Genomic DNA, 26789 nt, shown 5'->3' on the forward strand with positions numbered 1-26789 from the left:
TGCTGCTTTCCCAAGGAGCTGGATGGGAAGTGGAGCAGCTAGGACACGAAATGGCACCCACATGGGATGCCAGTGGCTGCTGAACCTGCTACACTCAGCCTCACCCCAGTGTTTTAACTGTCCTGGCCCAGAGAGACACATACCCTTTCCACTCACATTCTTTCGGTGGGGCCTTGTCCTGTGCTAGCTCTTGGATGCCAGGGCAGTGGGGAGTGTGGCCCTGGCTTGAAGAGGCTTCTGGGCCACAGCTGAACTTTCTGGAAGGGGAGCAGCAGTACCCGGCGGGCAGCAAGCTGACTCCGCCATGGGCATGGGGCCCGGTTTTGAACTCATCTCCAGCCCCTTCTCCCAGCAGAGGGAGAGTCTGGTGGCCAGGGGTCTTAGTTCATCTTCTTGAGGCAAAGTCCTGATTTATTGCCTGTAGTAATTTTTACAGCCGGCCAGAGGGGCCGCACAGGGAGCAGGTGCCTGAAGGGGACAGTAGGAATCCAGGGACAGGAGACAGAGAAGTCCCTGCTGCTGCTTCCGCAGGTGCATGAGAAGTCGGGGGTGGGAGGGTGGGGGTGTAGCAGGAGGGCCATCAGGTTTTGAAATGAGGAAGAGGGCCCGCTGCCTGCTTTTGCTTCTCGGGTAAATATTTGACTGGCGGCTTGCCTGACCTCTGAGGTTTTGGGTGCTGTGAAGAGGACTGGACAGGACTCCAGCTTGTCGGAAGCCAGGTTACTGAGAGCCTGGGGGGAGATCGGAGAAGCCTCAGCGGTCAGCACAGCGCCCACCGGGGCTGCGGATGGCGAGTTCTGCCGAGATGCTGGAGGTGGAGGCCAGGTGAGTGGCAGGAGGCAGGGCTGGGACACGCCAGGCTGCTGGCCGCTGCTGGCCCCTCTGGCGCAGTGGCTAATGAAGACAAGGGAGGATGGGGGACAGAGCCCTGGAGAGGTTTCTGGGCCAGAGAGCAGGCTGCTTTTTGGTCTCAGGGCAGGGCTGGGAGGTGGTGTCAGAGGCCCTAAGTTGCGATCCTACCTCTGCCGTTTGTGGCCGGGGTTTCCTTGGCTGTGGATTGGGGTACTATCCTCTGTCGCACCCAATGCACAGGCGTTCTTTTATGACCTTTTATAACTGTGCATTTATGGGGTGAGCTGTGAGGTTTGGTGATGCGGGTGCATCACACCGATCGACCAGGTCGGCGGGGGACCCAGCACCTCCTCGGTCCATTTCGCTGGGGCGAGGGCGTGGACAGCGTTCCTCTGGCTGCTTACCCGCCGGCCCAGAGCTCCCTGCGCTCCCCGCCTGTGCGGCACGACACCCGGCCGACTCTTGCCCCTCGGTGATGTTGGAGGCAGCCCCCACCTCCTGCTTGCCCTCTCCCCTACCCTGCCCCATCTCCAGGAAGCACTGTTCTGCTGTCTAGTCTCGTAAGTGCCGCTGTCTTGAAGGTTCTGTCCATGGCTGGGGTCTTTGTGTGCCGAGCTGGCTTCACTTGGCACAGCGCTGCCCCACCCCACCCCCCTGTCCCCGGGCACACCTGGGGCGTCTCGGAAGACGGGGTGTCCCTCTTCGCCACGACTGACTCATCCTCCAGTGAGCCATGGGCCACGTTTTCTTTATGCATCCATGCATTCCTGGGCGTTTGGGTTGGTGGCCACAGCGGACAGTGCTGCAGAGACCACGGGGTGCCGTTAGCTCTTGGACGTACCGACACCGTTGCTTTCAGGTGTCTCCTGAGCAGGCTGGCTGGCTCCTGTGGCAGCTCCAGCTTCAGGTTTTGGAGGAACCTCCCCTCTGCTTCCCATGGTGACTGTACCAGTTTGCATTCCCACCAGGAGTGTGCCTGGGGTCTGGTTTCTGCAAGCGCTCCCCCATGTCTTTTTCTGATGTCTTCTTGATAAATAGCATTCTGATTCTAATGAGGAGGGGCCCACAGCTTGTGGCTGGACCTGGAGACCTCAGCCCAGTCTGGTGCCCCGGCGCCGTGCCCCAGGGTGCTGCCATTCCTTTGCAGGTAGCACCGCATCCCCAGAGCACCTCCCTTGTCTCCCCCAGGACCTCTTTGCATCATGGTCAAGTGTCACAGGGTGTGGGCCAGCTCAGCTGGGAGAGCAGGGGTCACCACCCCCTCCCAGGACCTTTATCAATATCTTCATGCAGTTGAGTGCCTGAATATATTTCCTTTTAGAAAGTACAAGAAGGATTCCAATTCCAGCTCTGCCACTCGGTAGCTGAGTGACTCTGGGCTTTTAGTTAGTCTTTCTACAACCTCAGTTTTCTCATCTGGGTAGTGGAAATAATATTAAATGCTGGGTGGATTTTGAAAGGGTTAAGTGAGATAATAACTATGAGAACCTTAGCCCAGTGTCCAGTACATGGTAGCATTCAATAAGTGACAGCTATTGTTACTGTTATTCTTATTTTTTTAATTTTAAAGATTGACTAATTTGAAAAGCAGAGTGACAGAGAGATCTTCCATCTGCTTAATCACGCCTCTAAATGGCCCCAGTGGCCAGGGCTGGGCTAGGCTAAAGCCTGGAGCCCATGCACTTGGGCCATCTTCTGCTGCTTTCCCAGGTGCATTAGCAGGGAGCTGGGTCAGAAGCAGAGCAGCCAGGAATCAACTAGCACCCTGATGTGGGGTGCCAGGGTTGCAGGTGGCAGCTTAACCCACTGCACCATAGCACCGGCCCCAGATTTCATTTGTGAAAAGAATTTTGCTTTCCACTGCAGAACTCTTATTAAATCCAGGCCTAAGTCACCTGGGGCACAAGTCCACATTCAAACCATCACCAGATCCTGCCATTTCCTTCATGCTGAGAGAGCTCAGACTACCTTGGCTGAGTTGAGGATGACGTGGAAAAATCATAGTGTTTCTTAGTGGGGGAAGCATTTACCTGATGGCCCAGCTCATCCGAGTGCCAACTGTGGCTCCCCACTTGCTAGCTATGGAAGCTTGGACAAGGTCCTCAGTTTTGGGGGGGTCCTCGATTTTCCCATCTGTGAAATGGGGTGAACATGGTTCTTCTTTAATGGGGTTGTTGCCAGGATGGACGACGTTAATAAGTGTGCAGCCCTTCAAACCTAGCTGGGTGCACAGCAGGCTGTCAGGGGAGGTAGGCTTTCCATCCACCTGTCTGTGAGACCCGAGAGGGAGCAGCTGCTGTGGCTGGAGGCTGGACAGAGAGCGGGCACCGTTAAACAAGTGAGAAGGATCCCAGCCCCCAGGAAGCCTCAAACACTGGCCTGGCTGCTGTGTCCCAAGCAACCCACTCCTCTCAGTTCACAAGTGAGCACCCAAGGGTGCCCGAGCCAAGAGAGCCAGGATGCCCAGCAGCAGGGCGTAATAGACTCCGAGCAGTTTGCAGTGGCTGGGCCTGGAGGGCGGCCGGGCAGTGCCGGGCAAATGTGTGTTGCATAGAGCTGGCTATCCAGCAGCAGAGTGCGTCCCTGGTCACGGGGCCAGGCCTGCAAGGCGGCTCTGGCTACTGGTTAACCAGATGCGGGACTGCAGTCCACTGTGTGCTCAGGGGCCCCGAAACCCCCAACCCTGGCTGGAGGCCAGGGAATGGCAGCCCGGGGCCCAGGGCAGACGCTGGGCTGAGGCTGGGGGTGGGGACAGGCAGGGTCTCGGGGCTGCGTGAGGGTGCACTTTCAGCTGTGGGACAGGAAACACACGTGCCCTTGGGGAAGCCGGGGAGGGGCTGGGCAGCAGAGGCACTGCTCAGGGGACGTGGAGTCCGCGCACCGCCTCTCACTGCCTGATCCGCACGGCTCCCGGAAGGGGGGCGCTGGATCCATTTTCAGGATGTGAAGCGTAAGGGAGGCCCAGAGAGGGCTCGCGCTTGCCTGTGGTCCTGCAGCAGGTGGGGGGGGGACATGCGGACTGGCTTTTCTTAGGGGACCCAGATGGGGCTTTGTGGCTGCCCTGTGGGGAGTTGGGGGGGGTAGGAGGGCATTTGGGCCTCAGGGGAAGACTCCAGGGCCTGAGTCTACCACGCCATGACTGCACCTGGGTGAGGGTCTTTGACACAGCGGGTGGGCAGATGTGTGCAAGAACGCATGGGCCCTGTGCCTGCCTCCCTCCTCCCCTGAGCCCCACAGCAAGCCGGGAGCCCCAGGTGAGGGGGTGCAGGGGAGGGGTGGAGTGCAAAGTTGAGTAACACGTGTTTCTAGCCTTAGGTCAGCTGTGAAGAGGGTGTGGGCGCTGGGGATCCGTTCCTTGTTGCTGGCCCCAGGCGGGGGACAGGTGAGGAGGTCAGGCAGAGGCCAGGGGAGAGGTGGTGAGGCCTGAGCCAGGCTTTCCCGTGACCTCACCGGCTGTTGACACAGAGCAGGCCGTGTGCTTGGGCTCGGCCATGACGTGTGTTTGCTGAATGTGTCATCGAGGCCCACGCTGTCCCGGGCAGCTGGGCCCTGGGAGGCACCTGACAGTCACACTAGCTTTGCTGGGTTTTTCTTTTTTCCCCTCAAACAACAGGTTGTTAGTAACCCCTTAGTCAGTTGTAAAATTAAATTTTAAAAACGGAATGGGCTAGGGCAGAACCGTATTGAGCAACATTAAAAACACGGGAGAGCACCGAGCATGTAGGGGTATTGTTCTGTGAACACTGGCATGGGACACTCACGTGTGAACTGGGGCATGAGTGTGAGTGTGCAAGGGCATTAGGAGGAGCCCGGGGGGAGGGATGGCACCTGCCGTCTGCGTTCCACCTTCTAAGCAGGTGCTTCCCTCTATCTGGGCTTTCCAAAGTTGGACACCTCCTCATTCTGGCCACACCCGGAGCCAGGGTCACACCTGCCCGTGGCCTGCTAGGAAACGAGGAATAGCCAGCCCCTGAGAAAGCCAGCCTCGACGTCCGTGTGCTTCTTGTAGGTCATCCTGATGGAGCAGACACATCACACACAACTGGATCCCGGTCCCTAGCTAATTCTCGCATGTCGCTGCCATAATTTCTTTTCCTTTTTGCAGCTGGCGCGCTGCGGCCGGCGCACCGCGCTGATCCGAAGGCAGGAGCCAGGTGCTTCTCCTGGTCTCCCATGAGGTGCAGGGCCCAAGGACTTGGGCCATCCTCCACTGCACTCCCGGGCCACAGCAGAGAGCTGGCCTGGAAGAGGGGCAACCGGGACAGAATCCGGCGCCCCGGCCGGGACTAGAACTCGGTGTGCTGGCGCCGCTAGGCAGAGGATTAGCCTGTTGAGCCATGTCGCTGGCCGCTGCCATTGATTTCTGCTGAGCCCCAGCATCTGTGGCGCCCTGTGACTGCGGGTGATCGATGACCGGGCTTTCAACATGAGTGGCGGCTGATGCTTCGACCTCTGTGCTCGGCTATGAGTCAGACAAACGGGAATCCGCCGGAGCACGGCGGTCAGGACCCACGCTTCTGTCAATTACGGATGTGACTTTGCTCAATAAGATAAAAGGGTTTGCATTCTTGAAGGATATTTCCTCAATTGTTTTAAGGTTTATTTTATTTATCTGAAAAGCAGAGTCAGAGCCCCCCTGCCCGACACACACACACACACACACACACAGAGAGAGAGAGAGAGAGAGAGAGAGAGATTTTCCATCCACTGGTTCACTCCCCAAATGGCCACATTTGGGGACAGCCGAGGCTGGTCTGGGTGGAAGCCAGGAGCCCAGAGCTTCATCCAGTTCTCTCATGTGCATGCAGGGGCCCAAGCATTTGGGCCATTTTCTGCTGGTTTCCCTGGGCCATTACCAGGAAACTGGATTGGAAGTGGCGCAGTCAGGACTTGAACCAGCCCCTATGGGATATCAGTGTTGCAAACCACAGTTTAACCCATTACACTACAGTGCTGAATCCATTTTTTTTTTTTTTTTGCCATTCACAATGTCATGTCTACAAACATAAAATGTATTTTAAAACCTGCTGAATTAACATTTTCCTTGTCACCTTGTTGACAATGCACAGAACCATGAATGGAGCCCTGATTTGCTGTTTGCCCCTGGCCATGATGCCACTGATCTGAAGCCACGTGGTGTCACAGCACGTGGAGCTGGGAGGCGCACAGCAATGACTGTAGCACCTCTCTTCCCCACACAGTGCTGCAGGTGTGAAGCCAGTGGTTCTTCCCAACTCGAACAAGCCCCCTCAGCCCACCACTAGGTATAACTCAGAAGTCTAGCGTCTGCATTCTGCTGAGGCTGTGGGAAGCAGGGGGCTCCCAGGATGCACAGAGAATCTGATACCCCAACACACAGGCTGCCACATTGCCGGAGCACTTGGGTACACACGCTTGCAGAGACACCCCCATACACACACACACACAGACATGGAGACAGACACCCTGCCCCCCACAAAGGCTGCTGCATAGTCAGAGCACGTGGGTACACATGCTTGCAGAGACACCCCCATGTATACAGACACAGACATGGAGACAGACACCTCCCAACACACACAGGCTGCTGCATTGCTGGAGCACATGGGTGTACCCCCACAAAGAGACACACACACACACACCCTGCACGCACCACCTCCTCCTTCCCCGACTCGTCTCTGCACTGAGCCAGGAGGGCCAGGCAGAGGAGAATCCCTTCTCAGTGAGCTCACCCTTGGCCGCGGGACCGTCTGTGACCCTGACCTCCTCTGGGCCTCCGCGTCCCAAGGGAGGTTCTGGTGGAATTTGATGACATTCTCCGGCCTCTCTGTTCCAGGCGCTGGGCTGGATTCAGGATCAGTGGTGAGTCAGCCGCAGACAGGAAGGCCATGGACTCTAGGAGCTCTCAGGTGGGGAGGAGGGGACCCCAGGGGGGCTGGCTCCCCAGCCTCACCTCCTCCTGCTGAGTCATTGTACCTCTGCTGGCTTCAGGTCCTCTTTTTCAAAAGGGGCTAATACAATCGACCCTAAGAGTGTGGGGAAGATTCAATGAGGTGCTATAAAGTAGCCAAGTGCCTACGACATGGTGACATGCAATAGAGTGACATCCATCAGTGGGAGCTGTTTAGTTCCTACAGAGCGACTGTGTCGGGACTGAGGGAGAAGGGGGAGCACACCGACCGGGAACCACGCCGCGTGCTGCTCCTACATGCCATGTTTCTAACTTGATGGGGGTTTTGAAAATATTGCTCCTCACCGCACTGACTGCTGGGGTGGGGGATGCCAGCCCCCAGACTAACTCCAGGCTCAGCCCCTCCCAGCAGGAGGCAGCACCTCTGTCTAGGCAGGGCCGCTCAGCAGAGAGGAGACACTGTTCACACTGATAGGAGAACCTGCCTCTAGCTATTAAATGACAAAATGAGGTTGGGCAGATCCCATTTTTGCTTAGAAGCTGTAATTATAAGCACATATAATTGTGGAAGGAAAAAGGATTCTTACTTATACTTCATACCCTTGTAAATATTGGGAATGTTCCACTATACATACATGTTACATTTAAAATGCTATACACAGGGGGCCGGCGCTGTGGCGTAGTGGGTAAAGCTGGTACCTGCAGTGCCGGCATCCCATATGGGCACCGGTTTGAGTCCTGGCTGCTCCATTTCTGATCCAACTCCCTGCTATGGCCTGGGAAAGCACTGGAAGATGGCCTTAGTCCTTGGGCCCCTGCACTCATTTGGGAGACCCAGAAAAAGCTCTCAGCCCAGCTCTAGCCACTGTGGCCATTTGGTGAGTGAACCAGCAGATGGAAGACTCGCTCGCTCTCTCTCTTTCTCTTTCTCTCTCTCTCTGTCTCCCTCTCTTCTTCCCTCCCTCTCTGCCTCTCTGTAATTGTGCCTTTCAAATAAATAAATAAATAAATCTTTTTTAAAAAAATGCTATGTGCATGGGATAGAGGGAGGATCTTAAAATTCTAGTACGTTTGTTCAGGCATCTCTCTGATTCTTTTCTTTAAAAAATTGCTATTTATTTGAAAGGCAGAGCGATGTGGGGCAGTGATGAGCGAGACAGATCTTCCATGTGCTGGTTCACTCCCCAAATGGAACCATCGGCTGGTGCTGGGCCAGGCTGAAGCCAGGAGCTAAGAACTCCATCTTGGTCTCCCTCATGGGTGCAGGGGCCCAAGCACTTTTGGGCCATCTTCCACTGCTTTCCCAGGTGCATTAGCAGAGAGCTGGGTCAGAAGTGGAGCAGCCGGGACTTGAACTGACGATATGGGGTGCCGGGGTCCCAGATGGAGGTTTCACTGCTGTGTCACAATGCCTGCTCCGATGATCATTTCTTTAGCTTGTGTTTCTTAGAAGGAAATCCCTAAAAGTGGAATTTCAGCCTTTAAAGATTCCTGGACTGTGTTACAGAGTGCACCCTCAGAACAGCCATACCAATTTGCATTTAGTGGGCAGTGAATGAGCAGCGACACGTGCTAACCTGCAGCCATGCCGAGTCGCCACACTCAGTAGTTCCCAGGGGAAGAGAGGAGACGGCATTTTCTCTCAATTTCTCCTTTCATCCCTAGTGGAATTTTAAGTATGTATTGAATGCATTTTTTTCCTTTGTCGGTAGCTTGCTACTCTTTGGAGATGTTTTTCTTCTGATGTTTCCCTTTCCATCTCTATCTCATTTTTCCTCTTCCTGGTGACTGGTTGAAGTGATTGAAGTTTTCCTTGTGTGCACACTTTTGAATGTACTGGTTTACATTCTATTCAAAGTGCTCTGAGAGTGAGCCATGGGTTTTTAATGTGCTTACTTAAAAATCCGTTTTTCTTTAAAGTCCAGAAAGAGAAAAGAGGTTTCCATGACCCGTCCTCATCCCGAGGAGAACCTAGACACTGTTTCACTCCCCTATACCCTCCGCGTCGTCCCCAGCCCCTGGGAGGACTCGGGCCTCTTCCCTCAACTGCTCAGTTCCAAATGGATGGGCCAGACAGCTTGTTTAGCATAACTACGTGCTGAAGTAGTGTACTGATTCCTCTCTTTGTCACGCTTTCACATTTTACTTCCTCCTACATTCATATTCCCTTCTAATTGACAATGTCCTCCGATATTTCTCTCATAGAAGGTTGTAGATGGGATATTTTAGTTCTTGCATTTATAAATATGTAATAATACTGTTAAGTTACTATTAAGCTTAATTTTGTTGAACTTAATGTTGAGCAAGTTTCTTTTCCATTTCTGTGTATTTAACAATGTGTAGAAATATTTAAATCCTGTGTGCAGGAACAGCCACAAGATTTGCCCATTTCTCTATTTCCCATTGCTTTTCATGCCTCTGCCTATTTCACCCTAAATGTCATTGTCATCTTTTTTTTTTTAAGATTTATTTACAGCCGGCGCTGTGGCTCACTAGGCTAATCCTCTGCCTTGCGGTGCCGGCACACCAGGTTCTAGTCCCGGTCAGGGTGCCAGATTCTGTCCCGGTTGCCCCTCTTCCAGGCCAGCTCTCTGCTGTGGCCAGGGAGTGCAGTGGAGGATGGCCCAAGTGCTTGGGCCCTGCACCTGCATGGGAGACCAGGAGAAGCACCTGGCTCCTGGCTTCGGATCAGCGCGGTGCACCAGCCATGGCGGCCATTGGAGGGTGAACCAACGGCAAAGGAAGACCTTTCTCTCTGTCTCTCTCTCTCACTGTCCACTCTGCCTGTAAAAAAAAAAAAAAAAGATTTATTTACTTACTTGAGAAGTAGAGTTACTTGCTGGTTCACTCCCCCAAATGGCTGCAACAGCAGAGCTGGGCTGATTTGAAGCCAGGAGCTTCTTCCACAGCCTTCCCAGGCCAATAGCAGGGAGCTGGATCAGAAGGGGAACAGCTGAGACTTGAACCAGCGCCCATGTGGGATGCTGGCACAGCAGGCAGTGGCTTAACCCACTGTGCCACAGCCCCAGCTCCAAAGTGTTCTTGCAGAGAGTTTCAAGTCCTTGCTTCACAGGGGCTTGTGAGAACCTCACTTCCTCGGGAGTTCCTCAGTATGCTGGACGTTGGCTCCCTTTGGTGCTGCCGTGTTCCGCGGCTGGTGATTGTGAGTTCAACCCTGCAGGGCCACCGGCCGCCTCTGCCGTGGCCAGCACTTCCGGGGACTCGGGGGACGCGGATGTCCTGCTGCGTGGGGTCCTTCTGCCTCTGGCCTTCAGGATGCCCGAGCTCCTGGCACCCCCCGCCCCGCTGGGTGTTACCCACAGTGTAGGGCCCTGCTCTCAGCCTGTGACCCACATAGACTATTCCTAAAGACCCGCTGGTCCCGGGGAGAACACTGGAACGGGGACATCTGGCCTTAGGGCCATCTCCGTGAGATCCTGATTCACCGTGCTGTCACCTGCCGCCAGCCCCATCCTGCTTCTGCCTCCTGTGCAGCCCATGGTGTGTGGCCCCGCTGACCACTACTTATCGAATGGTTCAGGTTCATGACCAGATGGAACCACGAGGTACCGGAACCCTGATGAATCATGGAGGACTACGCTGTGCTCAGGGCTTCCTCAGGGAGACTCCTCGGGGAGAAGCAGGCTCTGGCCAGGGAACGAGGCCCAGGACATAGCCAGATGGGTGCCCAGAGCCAAGGCTGGCAAGTGCGCCGGAGGGTGCCTTGGTCGTGCCATGGAGTTAGAGTGCCGAGAGCAAAGTGTGGTGGAGGCCCTGGAAAAGGAGCGGTGTCGTCCACAGAGAAGGCACAGAACTGCTGCCACATGTCTTAGCCCTGCAGCCCTGCCGGCCTGTGCTACAGACAGGGAGGCCAGGAGAGCAAAGTCTGTCGGCGGTGGGCTCAGCCTCTCCCCTAGTCCAGCCCAGAGGTGAATCAGGAGTGAGCTGGGGCCTCTGTTTTTGTTGTTGTTGTTGTTGTTTTAAATTAAAGATTGATTGATTGATTTGAAAGGCAGAGTGACAGAAAGAAAAAGAGGTCTTCCATCTGCTGGTTCACTTGCCAAATGGCCGCAACAGTTAGGACTAGGCTGGGTAAAGCCGGAAGCCTAGAACTCCATCTGGGTCTCCCATGGATGGCAGAAACTCAAGTACTTGAGCCATCTTTTACTGCTTCCCAAGCATATTAGCAGGGAGCTAGATTGGAAGTGGAGCAGCTGGGACTTGAACTGGTGTCCATATGGGAGGTGGGCATCCCACATGGCAGCTTAACTCACTGTACCACAACCCCCACCGAGAGCTGGTGTTTCTTGACCTTGACCGTGAAAACTGGATCCAGTCTGATTTCCTGTGAAGTTAATGACGCTCTGGGCTCAGGGTCCCACATCCAGCACAGGACACATCCAGGGCCCTGGGAGCGGACGAGGGGCCCTAGATAAGTGTTCACACGGTCACATGTTGTCCCGAAAATGTGAAAAAGTCAGACATTTGTGTAACTTTATTTTGAAAACACACCAAGGTTTAGCTCTGAGCCCCACAGAATCTGTATTTGTCCCTGCCCATGTCATCATGAAACAAAGACGTCAGTCCCAGTTAGTGGGGGAGTTGCATAGATAATGAGGCTGAAGAAAGCAAAAGGGAAGAGGCTGACGAATCAGTCCACTCGAGAAGACACAGCACAGGTGAGGAGCCCTCCCTCCGAGAGAGCTCAGCTTGAGATCAGACGCCTTAGGGGTCAGCCAGCCAGACTTCCAGCAGCGCTGCTCCGTGCTGAAGGGCTGGGGCTTGGCAGTGACTGACGGTGTGAAGGTGAATTCTCGTCCTCTTTCAGGCCCAGGCGGCTAAATGACACTTGTGTCCTCTCGGTGGACACGGAACTCTTTCTCCACTACTCTCTCATCCCATCAGTAAGTAAGACAGGGGCTGGGGCTGGGGCTGGGGGTGGGGAGGGAGGCTGGGCTGCTGTCACACAGGCTCCTCGGGGGTCTGCACAGATCAGGGAGGAGATACCAGCTGTTTCCTTCTGGAACCTCTTGTCTCGGACATTGTGCACCTAAGACATAGGCAGAAGGTGGCTTTTAAAGACTCAGGATTCTTGGGTATCGGCTTTAAATGGAGTCAGGAAAGGTTTTTTTAGGGAGTAAGGACAGAGCTTGGGTCTGATGGAGGGTACAGTAAAGAGCATTTCAGACAACGCGGAGAGCATGTGCAAAGGCCCTGTGGAGGGAGGGAGAATGGAGAACAGGCGGAGCTGAGAAGGCCAGCATAGCTGGAGTGGAGAACTGAAGTGGGAGAATCTGGGGAGGGGCGGCCAGGCCAGGCGGAGCTTTGTCTTCATTCTGAGTTCACTGAGAAGTCACTGAGGAGTTCCTAGCATGAGAGTGGTAGAAGAGGCCATGCTGCTTGCAACATGGAGGTCAGGCCGGACAAGGGGAGAGAGGAGGCTGAAGGCCAGCTAGCAGCCTGTTGCAGGTGTCCAGCTGAGCGGAGACTTAGCTCTCCCTGGATGATGGCGGCCAGCTCGAGATGCTTAGGCGGTAAAAACAGAAGACCTGGTAGTGGTTAGGTAGGGAGAGTCGGGGGCGGGGGAGGTGGAGAGTGACACTACCTGCTGCCCCTCACTAGCTGGGGAAAGCTGGGAGGGGTTGGGGTGTGGGGTGGGTGAAGGCACAGGGCAGGGGCACAGTCTTGAGCCGCATCCAGGACACACTCAATCTGAGAAGCTCTCAACATGTCGAACAAGAGGTGTCAGCCGTGCAGCTGGGCGTGCAGGGCTGGAGCTCACAGGCAAGGTGTGGGCAGGAGTCTCCCGTGTGTTGACGGCCTTTAACAGCACGGGCAGCGTGAGGTCCTGCAGCCAGAGAGGAGCCGGCGGGGAGAGGAGAGGCCCTGGGGCTGAGCTCCAGGAGCTCCAGGACCGGGGCTTGGGAAATGAATGATCAGAAGTGATGGAGGACAGCAGAGAGCGTGGTTGGTGGAGGCCCAGGAAGGGGGTGTCCCGGGGAGGAGGAGGCAGGAAGACTGGAGGTGCTGCCGAGGGATCAGCCTAGATCTGGACTTGAAAGGTCCATCGGATCGGGCCAGGAGATGGTTGCTAGTGACTTCGGCTGCAGCTGTTTCAGAGCAGGGATGGGGAAGAGGCGAAGTTAGGGGGACGAGGAGGCGATGAAAGGCGGGGAAATAGAGGCGGCACCGCAGACAGGTCCCCAGAAGGTTCCGGCACGGAGAGGAGAGGGAGAGCGGTCAGGTGTGTGAGGACGAAGCCGATGCACAGGAACAAGGCAAGGATGGATTTGCAGGTGCCGTTGCCTTCTTATGGTGAGACGGAGGATCAGGGACGGCGAGTCTCTCCCAGCCAGCGTGTGGGCGAGACTAGGCCTGAACCTGCGTCTGCTCAGGGCGACACCCAGGAGAGCTCAGCTCCAAGCACGCTGGCAGCTCAAGGGTGCAAGCAGCCAGGCCCTGACTCCAGTTTCAGTTTCAACATCAGAGACTTTTTTTAAAAAATCCATATGTAGTTTTTAATAATCTGCATTTTCCATGAGCTCTTTACCTTTAAGGATTTATTTACTCATTTGAAAGGCAGAGTAACAGAGAGGAGAGGCAGAAAGAGCTCTTCCATCCACTGGTTCACTCACCAAATGGCCACAACAACTCGGGCTGGGCCAGGCCAAAGCCAGGAGCCTGGGACTCCATCTGAGGTTCCCACATGGGTGCAGGGGCCCAAGGACCTGGCCCAGCCTCCTCTGTTTTCTCAGGCACATTAGCAGGCGTTGGATGGGAAGTGGAGAAGCCAGGACTCAACCCAGTGCCCTTATGGGATGCTGGCGTTGCAGGCAGTGGCCCAACTTGCTGGGCTACGGTGCCAGCCCTGAGGGTCACAGGTATTCTGAACGTTCTACTCCGCCACACAGGGAGGACACCCAGGCCACGCTGAGGGCGCCCGCTGACCGTCTGTCTTCTCTTCTCATAGCTTGTCATCATTTTGGTCTTGTCCTTTCTCCAAAGACGACAGTACCGCAGAGAAAGAGACGACACCTCCCTTCTGGGGAACCACTTTGCAATCATCATGTGAGTTGAGTGAGGGTCAACACCAACTGTAAGGCCAGGATGGCTCCCGGGACCCCTCCCCTCTCCCTAGCGCCACCTCTAGGGTGCCAACCCCTACCCAGCCCAACCAAAGGGCCAAGATTCCAGAGTTGGCTTCCAGGCCATTGTAACCCTCAGCACCCAGGCTGCTGCACACAGCTGGAGGAGACATGGCCCACTGTGGAGAAGGCCTTTCACACTTGAGCTGTGGCATATCTTCAGTAAAAACCCCCGGGAACTTTAAAATTTATGCCAAGGAGCAGGAGGGCAAGTGCCCTGTGGCTGGAGGCAGCAAGGCGTCGTGCTGAGATCCCGCCGGAGTGTTTGGGGCTTTTCTTGCTCTGCCGTTATAAGACTATGGACCCTGTATCACCATTTTCCTTGAATTCTTTTTTAAAAAATATTTATTTACTTATTTGAAAGAGAGAGAGAGAGAGAGAGAGAGGTCTTGCATCCACTGGTTCATTCCCCAAATGGCTGCAAAGGCCAGAGCTGGGCTGATCTGAATCCAGGAGTTTCTTCCGGATCTCCCACATGGGTGTCAATGGCCCAAGCACTTTGTCCATCTTCTACTGCTATCCCAGGCCATAACAGCTAGATCAGAAATGGATCAGCAAGGAATCGAACTGGCGCCCAAATGAGATGCTGGCACTGCAGGCAGAGGCTTAACCTTCTATGCCATAGCACCGGCCACTTCCTTGAGCTCTAATTGCTCATCTCTCAGCCTCCTTATCTTCTCACTCATCTCCCTCATCATGCAATTAACATTTAAAAATATTTATTTATTTAAAAGGCAGTTAGCTAGAGAAAGAGACTCTTCCATTCAATGATTCACTCCCCAAATGGCCACAGTGGCCAGGGCTGGGCCAAGCTGAAGCCATACTAGTCTCCTATGTGGGTGGCAGAGCCCCAAGCACTTGGGCCATCATCTGCTGCCTTCCCTGGTATGTTACGAGGAAGCTGGATGGGAAGCAGAGCAGCTGAGACTCAACCTGACTCCAACGTGGGATGCCAGTGTGGCAGGCAGGTGGTGGTCCAGGTGTTGACTGCACGGTGTCTCTGACCCAGACACTGAACTACTTACTTTATTTGCATTACTTGGATGAACCCCTTGCCAATCTTGCAGGATGATGAAATTTGTCATCTTCATGCAATTGATGCAAAAACTCAGACTCCGAGAGGTTAAACGGCTTGCCCACGCTCACACAGCTAAGAGGTGACCAGAGCTTTAACTCAGAGCAGCTTGATAGTCTCTGACGTTATAACCTGAGCAGGTTCAGGCTGTGAGGCTGAAGTCCTGGCCTTGGACTACGGAAAAAGGAAAGACAGCCAGGATATCAGGCCCCAGGGCCAGGGATGACCAGGACTTCCGGTTGAGAGGCTCATTCCAGGTACCACTCCCCGGCGCAGGCAGCCCTTCCCAAGCTTGCAAGGCAAAGACGCATCTGGGGAAGCACAGGAAAAAGCAGGTGGATAAAGATCTTGCTTTGTCCCAAGCAGTCGGCATACAGGGACTGGTACAGGAGTTGATGAGAAATGGGAGCTCCATGGCCATCGCATTCAACTCTTTGAACTGAATGCTAGAGGTGCCATTGGCTCACTCCCTGGCCACTTTCTCAACAACACTCCTGCTTCTCTGAGTAATTCCGGCCTACTGTCTTCACCGTGGAGTGGCCCCTGCTCCTGGCACCCCACGGCTTAGTCAGCAGCTCTTCCTGTGCTGTGCACGGTGACTCTGTGCCATGGACAGAAGAGGGGTTTCCTTCAAGATGGGGAAAACCGAGTCTCGCACACCTCCAGTGGGATCTTCATTAAAAATCAGCCCCATTCAACAAAAGGCTGACCCACAGAGCTGCGCTGGGCACTGACTTTCCCAGATGCTGTGCTATGTCGCCAGCCCAGAGGAGTTTATAGTTCACCACGCAAGTGGTGACACAGGGAGCTGTGCCGACGCAGGGACCTGAACTGAGTGCTGAGGGACTGCAGACGGGACAGGCTGATTGGCAGCAGGTGATGGGGAGGGTGCTTGGAAGATGGGCTCTTTACCTGGGCCTTCCTGGTGGAGATGCGTGAGCCCCATGGGGCCTCCCACCTGCGATGCCTGGCTCTCCCACCCCTCTTGAGTTTTCAGTAAGGTCCCACTCACCTGGGCCTCTTTGTTGGGAGAGTTTCCTTTTTCCAAGTGCACTGGCTTACTCTGATCCAGTCCAAGCTCTGTCTGTTACTAGAAACTGATATCTGCTGGTGCTGCAGCTCACTAGGCTAAGCCTCCGCCTTGGGGCGCCGGCACACCAGGTTCTAGTCCCGGTTGGGGCGCCGGATTCTGTCCCGGTTGCCCCTCTTTCAGGCCAGCTCTCTGCTGTGGCCCGGGAGTGCAGTGGAGGATGGCCCAAGTGCTTGGGTCCTGCACCCCATGGGAGACCAGGAGAAGCACCTGGCTCCTGCCTTCGGATCAGCGCGGTGCACCAGCCGCAGTGCACCGGCCGCGGCAGCCATTGGAGGGTGAACCAATGGCAAAGGAAGACCTTTCTCTCTGTCTCTCTCTCTCACTGTCCACTCTGCCTGTCAAAAAAAAAAAAAAACAAAAAACAAAAAAACAAAAAAACAAAAAAAACAAACAAAAAAAAAAAACAAGAAACTGATATCTACTCAAGATTCTTTACCTGGGAGGAAAAGAAAGGATGCTTGATCCAATCACAGAAATCTCACAGAAACAAACACAACAGGCCTCATGGGAACTGGGTGTCTTGAGATGGGAATCTGCGAGACTGCTTCTTCAGCCCTGCCATCTCTCCTGGGTCAACCTCTGCACTTTTGCTGTGTTTCTGCCAGCTGACCCAGGACCTTGACCTTCCTCTAGTTTTGATTCTGATCCCAACTTGTAATGACTTTCCAGACCAGGACTTTAAAAAAAAGATTTATTTATTTATTTATAACTCTGAGAGGCAGAGTTACAGAGAGAGGGAAAGACAGAGAGAAAGGTCTTCCATCTGCTGGTTCACTCCCCAAATGGCTGCAACGGCCAGAGCTGCACTGATCCGAAGCCAAGAGCCAGGAGCTTCTTCTGGGTCTTCTACCCATGGGTGCAGGGGCCCAAGCACTTGGCCGTCGTCTTTTGCTTTCCCAGGCCATAGCAGAGAGCTGGATTGGAAAAGGTACAGCCAGACTCGAACTGGCGCCCATATGGGATACCAGCACCACAGGTAGAAGCTTAGCTCACTACACCACAGTGCCGGCCCCAAACCAGGACTTTTAACAATGAACTGGGCCGGCACCGCAGCTCAACAGGCTAATCCTCCGCCTTGCGGCGCCGGCACACTGGGTTCTAGTCCCAGTCGGGGCGCTGATTCTGTCCCGGTTGCCCCTCTTTCAGGCCAGCTCTCTGCTGTGGCCCGGGAGTGCAGTGGAGGATGGCCCAAGTGCTTGGGCCCTGCACCCCATGGGAGACCAGGATAAGTACCTGGCTCCTGCCAACGGATCAGCGCAGTGCACCGGCCACAGCACGCCAGCCGCGGCGGCCACTGGAGGGTGAACCAATGGCAAAGGAAGACCTTTCTCTCTCTCTCTCTCTCTCTCACTGTCCACTCTGCCTGTCAAAAAAAAAAAAAAAAAATGAACTGGCTCACATCTTCCATTAATCAATCCCAAACACATGACCAGACATCTGATTGGCCCATCCAAAGACAAGTGGTCACCTATAGTCTTATCAGAACAGGAAGGCAAAATTTTATGTCTACCCAGTTAGGGCTTTTTGGTTGGGCCTGAGGATTAAATTGACATAAGACAGATCAACAGGAAAAAAGCACACACGTTGACTTCATACAAGCTTTATGTGACGCAGAAATGATCCAAAGATACAGTTAAAGTCGCACAAGTGTAGACTTGGGCTGGACCCAGAAGAGTAAGTTGTAGAAAAGTGATTAAATGATGTGGGGAGACCAGCAGGTAAGAGCTACCTTCTAAATTCTGTATAGAATTCTACCAGCCTCAACTTCCTGGTCTGTGATGACAAGCGCGTTACTTCTTCTCTATAGGGAGGGCATCATGCACATGGGCATTTCATCCTGTGTTTCTAACAAGCAGCCTTAAGATCAGAGTGTCTTCTTGTATCGCTGTTAAGAGTCTTCAACTCAAAGTAGTCAATGTGCCAGAGTGGCATATTCTGGACAATATATCCTTTACCCCATCAACAATGGGGCAAACGTGGTGCCAGCAGCACCAATGATACCCAAACCCTGTTAAGGGACAGTGGAAGGAACAAGTCACACAATGACACATGGCCGGCTCCCTCAGTTCTACCCAGGACACACTCCTTGTTTTGGTCTCTTGAGTCTGTGTCTCCCATAAATGGAACTCATCCCACTTTGCTTTGTGTCTTAGCTGCACAAAGTCCTTTCTTGTGTCCTCTACCAAACCTGGATCTGCTCCGGAGGAAGCGTTTTGTTGGTACCCTGAATCTATGCCTAGCCCCTGGTCTGGCGTGGTGGGCCTCAGGAGGGAGCCATTGCAATGAGTAGTTCACTGTCTGAGGGTCCTTGCTCCACATGGGGTCACCACTCTGGGGCTGATCTGGGGGAATGTCTCAGCCGGCTCTGGCTTCATAAGCTGTTTCTGTTGTTCACAGGCCTCTGGACTTCGTGGGCACTTTTAGTAACCGATGGTCCTATGGAATTGCCTTTGGGGCCACAGCCAACAAGGTCATGTTCTTGTTCTCAGAAGGTTACCAGCCCATGCGTGTCCCCCAGTGGGCCCAAGGTACTGAGGCTGCCTCCGACTTGCTGGGAATTTCACCATGGAGATTCTTAGATGCTTGCTGTCAGAGACCATGTGGCTCGGGGGCTCTGGGATCAGGGAATAGATTTGGATCTGTCATGTTCTTCCCAGCCTGTCATTTGCCCAAGGTCAATGCCTAGGTCACAAAGCTACCAAACTTACTGCGGGACTTTTCCTCGGTTAGATTCAGCTGTCCTTTATTTATTTATTTTTAAAGACTTATTTATTTATTTGAAATGAAGAGTTACAGAGAGAGACAGAGAAAGAAGGATCTTCCATCTGCTGGTTCTCTCCTCAGATGGTCCCAACAGTCAGGGCTGAGCCAGGCCAACGTCGGGAGCCAGGAAGTTCTTCTGGGTCTCCCATGTGGGCACAGGGGCCCAAGTACTTGGGCCGTCCTCTGCTGCTTTCCTAGGCTGTTAGCAGAGAACTGGATCAGAAGTGGAGCAGCTAGGACTCAAACTAGCACCCTATAGAGGATGCCAGTGTGGCAGGCTGTAGCTTAGCCTGCTGCACCACAGCACCAGCCCTTAGACGTGATGTAACAAAAGCCCAGGGAGTCAGTTCTTCCTCACCTACACTCCAAAAGCTCTCTGAGTCATAGCCACGCCTGCCTTCCTGGTGTCCAGGAGCTCTAAGATTCCTCTTAGAGGACAGTGCCTACTTCCTCGGCCACTGGCCTGAGGCCTGGTCTTCCCCTGCACCTCATGCTCTTCTGAGGGAGCAGTTCCAATCTATAACAATTTGCAGCCCACTCTGTCCAGCCCAGTTCCCTCTGGGGGTTTCTAAGCCTAGACGATCAAATGCCAGTCAACATCTCTTTAGTTTTGGGGGGAAATGCCAACTGAAACCAAAATGATGTACGGTATATACCTCTTCAAAGTGAGGTTTGCACAAATGCTTATACCCTGAAACCGTGGCCACATCTAGACAATGAACCCTGAAGATTTCCTGTTTCCCTCTCTGATCTCTCTTCCCTTCCTCTCCTCTGTCACCTCCCCTTGCCCCATCTCCAGGAAACCACAATCCCCTTAGGTTTTCATAGAATTTTTTGTAAACAGAATCATTGCAAATGTACTCTTTTCTGGGAGGGTGAAGGCCTGGCTCCCTTTACCCAGTGTGGTGGTTTTGAGATTCATGTTCATTTAGCACGTACCAGGAGTTCATCCTATTGCTAAGTAGTATTCCTCTAATGGATACACCACAGTTTGTTTATCCACTCACTTGTTGATGGACAGCCAAGGGGGGATACAGAAAGAGAGAGAGAGAGAGATCTTCCATCTACTGGTTCACGCCCCAGATGGCTGCAATGGCCAGGGTGTGGTCAGGCCAAAGCAGCCTGAAATTCCATCCAGGTCTCCCATGCGGGTGCAGAGACCAAGTACTTGAGCCACCTTCTGCTGCCTTCCCCAGGCACATCAGCTGGGAACTGGATGAGAAGTGGAGAGCCAGGACCCGAGCCGGTGGCTTATGGGTGCAGGTGAAGGAACGCACTGCACCATAATGCCAACACCTGAGCATACTTTTAAGTGCTGGTTTGCTATTCCTAAACCTTCTAGGATAAAGTGCCCATTCAAGTCATTGACCTATTCTTAAAAACTGGAGTTTTCATTTTCTTGTTGAGTTTTAAGAATTCTTTATATATTCTAGGTCCATTATTAAATTTATGAATTTCAAATATTTTCTCCCAGTCTGTGTCTTGTATTTTTATCTCTCTATAGACTCTTTTGAAGAGCTAACCTTTTTAATTTCATGAAATCTAATTTATTCATTTTTTTCTCTTACGGAACATGTTTATGACATCATGAAAGAAATCTTTGCGTAAGCTAAGATCATTGTAGATTTTCTCCTGTGCTTTCTCCAGAAGTTTTTCAGTCTTAAGTTTTGCATTTAGGTCTATGATACATTTTGAGTTCACTCTTTGGCATACTGTGTGGGGGCATGGATTGAAGTTTTCTTTGCCTTTGGGTAGCACTGTTTGCTACCAGAGCCTGTCCTTTGCCCATTGAATGACCTTTGCACCTTTATTGAAAATCAATTAGTTCTGGCCGGCACCATGGCTCACTAGGCTAATCCTCCGCCTTGTGGCGCCGGCACACCGGGTTCTAGTCCTGGCCGGGGCGCTGGATTCTGTCCCGGTTGCCCCTCTTCCAGGCCAGCTCTCTGCTGTGGCCCGGGAGTGCAGTGGAGGATGGCCCAAGTCCTTGGGCCCTGCACCCCATGGGAGACCAGGATAAGTACCTGGCTCCTGCCATCGGATCAGCGCGGTGTGCCGGCCGCAGCGCACCGCCAGCGGCCATTGGAGGGTGAACCAACGGCAAAAGGAAGACCTTTCTCTCTGTCTCTCTCTCTCTCACTGTCCACTCTGCCTGTAAAAAAAAAAAAAAAATCAATTAGTTCAATGTGTGTGGGTCTGTTTCTGGACTCCATTCTGCTCCGCCCATCTCTCTCTAGCATTGCAGCAATACCACACTTTCTTGATTATTATACATTTAAAATAAGTCTTGAAATCAAGTGGTACTAATTTGCCAACTGTGTTAATTTTCAGTGATGCTACTTTAGGTCCTTTGTATTTCTAAATGAATTTTTGAACAAGTTTGTCAATTTCTATTAAAAAAATGCTGGGATTTTGGTAGAGCTTGCATGGAATTTGTAGATCAATTTAGGTTGAATTGACATCTTAAAATGGATGCTTCAGACCCCTGGGAGGAAATGTCTCTCAATTTATTTAGAATTCCTTTACTTTCAGCAATGTTTGTAGTAATCAGTGGATACATCTTTCTCATCTTTCATCAGATTTACATCCATTTCATATTTTTATTTCTGATTATTCATTGCTAATTTATTGAAAGACAGCTGATTTTTGAATATTGCTCATATCCTACATTACTAAGCTCATTTATTAGTTCTAGTGACTTCTTTATAGATTCCATAGTATTTGCTATACAGACAATGATGTCTGAATAAACCAGTTTTGTTACTTCCTTTCCAACCCAGAAGACTTTTACTTCTTTTTCTTGCCTAATTGCGTTGGAAAGAACTTCCAGGACAATGCTGAAGTCAAGCGATGAGAACAGGAGTCCTTGCCTCGTTTCTCAGGGGAAAAGCCTTCTGGGTTTTGTTTTTCTAAATCACTGATTTTAAGCAATTCCATATTATGTGTCTTGGAGAAATTATCTTCTTTTGTGTGTGTGTTTTGGGTTTGTCGAGTAGATTTTTTCATTTTAATTTTACTCAGATTTAGAAAAATTTCAGCCATTAATTCTTTTCTTTTTTAAAAAAATATTTATTTACTTGAAAGAGTTAGAGAGAGGCAGAGACGGAGAAAGTCTTCATCCGCTGGTTCACTCCCCAGATGGTCACAGCGGCCGGAGCTGGGCCGACCCAGAGCCAGGAGCTTTGCTTCTTTCAGGCAGAAGCATGAACGCATTGCATTCCTTTTCTTTGTTTTGTTTTGTATTGTTTTACTTTGCTTCTTTGTCTTTGTATGTCCTGGACATCAAATTTTTGCTTTACTTCAGTCTTCATTTCTGAAATGACTTTTTCTTAAGATTCCATTTTTTTCTGGGTTCTCTGACGTATCATCAAACATTCATTTTCTGCAGTCACTTATTTTGGCTTCTCACACTGATTTATAGATTTTTCATGCCTAGGCTATCATTTTCTTAATTTCTTTTGGCAAGAATATTGAAGTATTGTTACAGTTTTTACCTGTGTTAAGGGCATCTTTCTGGACTGCTGTATTATTGACAATGATATTTTTCTGTTTACCATTTTTATCTTATAATAACCTTGGGATCTGACTATGATACTTTCCTGTGGTTCATTTTTTTAAAAGATTTATTTATTTATTTGAAAGTCAGAGTTACACAGAGAGAGGAGAGAGAGAGAGAGGAGAAAAAGAGAGAGGAGAGAGAGAGAGAGGAGAGAGAGAGGAGAGAGAGAGAGAGAGAGGTCTTCCATCTGTTGGTTCACTCCCCAACTGGCTGCCATGGCCGGAGCTGAGCTGATCTGAAGCCAGGAGCCAGGAGCTTCCTCCTGGTCTCCCACGTGGGTACAGGGGCCCAACCACTTGGGCCATCTTCCACTGCCTTCCCAGGCCACAGCAGGGAGCCGGATCAGAAGTGGAGCAGCCAGGTCCCGAACCGGCACCCATATGGGATGCCAGTGCCCCAGGCCAGGGCGTTAACCCTCTGCGCCACAGTGCTGGTCCCTCTTTTTTAAGTGAAATGAAATTTCTTAAGAGGGAGGGCTTGGCTAGAGCATGGTCTCTTGCTTCATGACTTCTATTTGCTCAGTGCGATTCCATCTACATCTGCATCCCTCATCTGTCAGCCATCCTCTATCTACTCCTATTTACATCTGCCCCACCCCCGTTCCATATTTTCTGAGTCTGCATCTTTCTCCCACCTGTATCTGGACTCACAACGACCCGGTTCTGTCTCCTTTGGATTTTACAGCAGTTGATGCTGGGTGGGGGCGGGGTGTTGTCAGCGTAGTGAGGGCCCCGGGCCCAGACAATTCCCGCATCTTCAGACCCTGCTGCTTACACTCCCCAAGCCTTAGCTGCTCTTCCGCCTTCAGTTTCCAGCTGGTCTCTGCTAGAAGTGCTGCGTTCCCGGCTGCCCTGGCTGCTTCTGCAGGGGAGTGCAGGGAGATTAAACCCGAGGCAGCTGGAGCTGCCATGCTGTGCTGCCAGCGTGGACTGGCCGCAGCCAGCCACTCCTTGCCTTTGGGAGAGAAACGGCCTTCCCTCCTCCTCCTCTCCATCTTCCAGACTCCCCCTCATACTGAATAGCCTTGACAAGTGATCACACCTCCAGGAAGCCTTCCCTGATAGTCTGTCCCAGATGGAGGTCGCTGAAGCAGAATGAATGTGGCTGTGTTACAGCACATTTCAGACCCTGACGTCGCCACCCGTCTTCACTGCTGGACTGTCAGGCTCTCCAAAGCCAGCATCTTGTCCATCCCCTTTGTCCTTGGTGCCTGGCCTAGGACTCAGTTCAAAGCGAACGCTAGGTAAAGGTCCTTGGCACGACTGCGTCTTCCTGGGTCCTGCCAGTCCAGCTCAGAGCTGGTCAGTAGCAGAATTCCTATGGCCATGGCCTTGCGTGTGAAGTGTGAGGGGTTTCTCCACGTAGCATCTCACCTCTGGAGGGTTGCTGGGGTGCATGTGCAGTGCGTGACCTTCCATGATTCTGGCTTTGTCCGTCAATCTGTCCCCTTCATGCTATGGGCTGATGCAGTGTAATCATCTCCATGGAGAGTCCAGGGCCTGGCACAGAGCAGGCATTGGGAAGGGTCTGTTGCACAAACAAATCAAAGTCATTTCATTACTTCTCTGTTGCACAACTAAAAGCATCAGGTCCACGGTTCCCCTGGGACTGGTGGGAAGGGCGCTCACCGCATCTCTGCTCCTGTCTCTCCCAGCCTTTTTGCTGCTGATTGGAGGCCTTGAAGTCGGCCTGGCCCACTTCCCCTTCTTTGCCTGCCTCTCGTCGCAGTTCCGGCTGGTCAGCTCCATCCTCGGCTTCTGCTACTCTCTGATCTGGTAAGATGGGCTCTGCCTGCCCGCCCTCCCCTGGCACCTGCAGCCAGGGCTGCACTCTGGGTCAAGGGCTGAGGAAGCAGCAGCCCTTCTGTGACTCTTCTCAACACTGCCTCAGCTTCTCCTGGGCACATTCTCACGGCTTAGCCTGGCCTGTGGGACCTCCACAGTCCCCAACAGGCATAGCACGCAAGCCCCCACCAGAGACTCCAACATTCCTTCATTTGTCCACTCATTCTGTCACCTCCCACCACGAGCCAGAGAACACTCTGGAAGACGCGACAGATGCTCTTGCTCTTGGGCTCTGAGTTCTGGCCTCTTGTCTGTATGTTCCTGTTCCTTGTGAGGATCATCACCCACCCCCCTTCCCTCCCCCCATCCAGTGGTAAACAGGTGCACCTGCTTCATGAGCATCCCTCCCATCAGTGGGCAACTTCCTGACCTGCACCCTGAGCTCCGTGCGCTCTCACTGGGCCCCAGAGCTGGCACCAGGGGACTTCTTGGCTGAGTAACCCCTGGGACAATGCTATTCTGCAGCCACCAAGCCCCATTTCCATGTTACTGACTCCCTGGCTGAGCCTGCTTCCCTGCGCCAGCATTTTCCAGCGGGGGGCCCCACAGTCCATCAGGGGTGACTGGCAGGAGACACACCAATGGCTACAATGCAAAAGTGCATAGTGGCTCGCGTTTCAGAAATTTACGGGGAGGGTATCCATGTTTAGGTATGGAGTTGCATCTCATTAGCTTCTGGTAGGCTTTTGACAAGCATCGAGGGTGGTGGGAATCTCTCAGCAGCACAGGTGCCTTGGGTGTGTTGTGTTGGGGGCAGAACCCTGGGACCAGTGAATGCAGAGTGGTGGTGACAGACAAGGTCATGCAGAGGCAGAAAGAGACCCAGCCACAGAGTCGAGAGACCTGGGTCTTAGTCCTGCTCTGCCTGCATCTCCGTGTGACCCTGGGTAAACTCTGCCAGCTCTGGGCTTCCATCTCCTTCCTCAAAGACATGGCAGGGAGGGGCAGGTGAGCTCTCTGAGCCTCCTCCTTCATGGATTCTGAGGTTGTGTCCTCCATGAGGCCACATTCAGTGCAGGTAGTGTGCACCTATTTCAGTACAGGAGGGGCCTGATCAGAGAGGATTTGCTTGGGGGCCTGGGAACCAGCCCTCCCTCGGGACAGGTCAACTCAGGCTGTTGAGATCTGGGCAGTTTTCACGGGGCTGCTCCTGGGGCCCCAACATTGATCTGTTCTTGCAGGTTTGTGGTCACCATTCTTCAAGTCTCCCAGTGCCCCCACGGGCAGGTAAGTCCCTGTTGACCTGGGTTAGGGTGTCCATCCCTTCATGATGGCCGACTGGCTGTGTGACCCCAGACAAGCCTCTGCCACTCTCTGGTCCTCAGCTTCTCATCTGTGCAAAAGCAGAGCTGGGGCTGTCTGTTCACGGTGCTTCCATCCCAGACAGGTGCCGCCTCGTTCCATGCTCACGGTGGCACTGAAAGGCAGGAAGTTCTTCAAGCCTGTGCTTCAGGCGAGGAAACAGAGGCCCTGGCGTATGCTGTGGCTTATGGGAAGCAACGGAGCCTGGAGCGTGGCCACATCGGGCTGATGCTGAAGTCCATTTCTTTCCCCTTCACATAGCCCCAGGTTTTGTGCCTCTACAGTAGGAGACTGGGGCTACATGGATCTCTTGTGACTTCACTGTGCGTTGTCCTCATCAGAGATGGTGGAAACCAGTTCACCTGTCTAGCCCTGGACTTCAGGACAAGGAAGGAAAGAGCGGTGTCCCGTGGCAGCGAGCAGGGCCATCAGACAGGCTGCTGGGGAGGGTGCATGAGAAGGCATCCAGGCCGGGACTCCCGGAGCCTCCCCAGACCTGCCCAGGCTTGGTCTCGGTGGAGGATAAAGGGGCGTGGCAAGGAGAGGTCTGGCTGGGCTGGACTGGAAGGTGAGGCTTGCGGCTGGGCTTTCCCTCCACGCCTCTACCCTGGGGTTGACGGCAGCAGCAGACCCTGCCCCCAGGTGCACCCCCCCCCACCCCGGGCCACCGATCACGGTGCCTGAGACTGCAGATCACAGTATTTTCTTAGGCACCCTGAGATCTTCCAGTGTTCTAGAGGTGCTTTTGGAATTCAAAATACCCATGGTTAACCGGGGAAGAAGGCAGGATCCTCCTTCTGTGCCCAGAGTCACTGTTAAGACCCGCTCTGCTGTGTGCCAGGTGTCGTCCTGGGCACAATCCCAGGAGTTGAGCTCCACGGACAGTGTCAGGGCTGTCCCCATCTCATGGGGTAGAAAGATGAGGCTCAGCTGGCAACGTGACTCACAGCCATAAAGATCACAGGCAGAATACTGATGAAGGAACTAAGACGTGGTCCCCTGTCCTCCGGAATCTCCACTGGAACGTTATTGATAAAAATGCGACATTGGAAACATTCTAAACTGTCTAAAGTTGGAGGAGAGTTTCAACAAAGTTGGCTTCATCCTACTCACGTGTGGTGGGACAGCAGCATCACTCAAGTCTGCAAGGCGTTTTACATCGGGTGGGACAATGGTACATACACCTGCGTGTTGGGTCCATCTGGTTTATACCACAGATAGGTGGAGACCCAGGTGCATGACAGGGACACACAGACAGGGGTGTCTCAG

General features: G+C 53.0%; 1 protein-coding gene across 5 annotated transcripts in view; it reads left to right on the plus strand.

Annotated features, from left to right (window-relative positions):
• The first annotated feature begins 648 nt into the window (after positions 1–648).
• The window catches only part of LOC127493425 (stimulated by retinoic acid gene 6 protein-like), a 49700-nt gene continuing 23559 nt past the window's right edge, over positions 649–26789 (plus strand). The window contains exons 1-6 of one of the 5 annotated variants that reach the window (XR_011381138.1): positions 649–825; positions 11568–11643; positions 13710–13807; positions 18450–18580; positions 24029–24149; positions 25400–25445. Coding sequence is in view for 2 of the 5 variants with exons in the window: in XM_051856302.2 (XP_051712262.1) it covers positions 788–825; positions 11568–11643; positions 13710–13807; positions 18450–18580; positions 24029–24149; positions 25400–25445 (510 nt within the window). In the remaining 3 variants the exon portion in view is untranslated. The remainder of the gene's footprint in view (positions 826–11567; positions 11644–13709; positions 13808–18449; positions 18581–24028; positions 24150–25399; positions 25446–26789) is intronic. The other 4 variants (XR_011381132.1, XR_007923565.2, XM_051856302.2 and 1 more) reach the window with 4 other exon arrangements.

Source organism: Oryctolagus cuniculus, chromosome 1, assembly GCF_964237555.1.
Source record: "Oryctolagus cuniculus chromosome 1, mOryCun1.1, whole genome shotgun sequence".
Lineage (NCBI taxonomy): Eukaryota > Metazoa > Chordata > Mammalia > Lagomorpha > Leporidae > Oryctolagus > Oryctolagus cuniculus.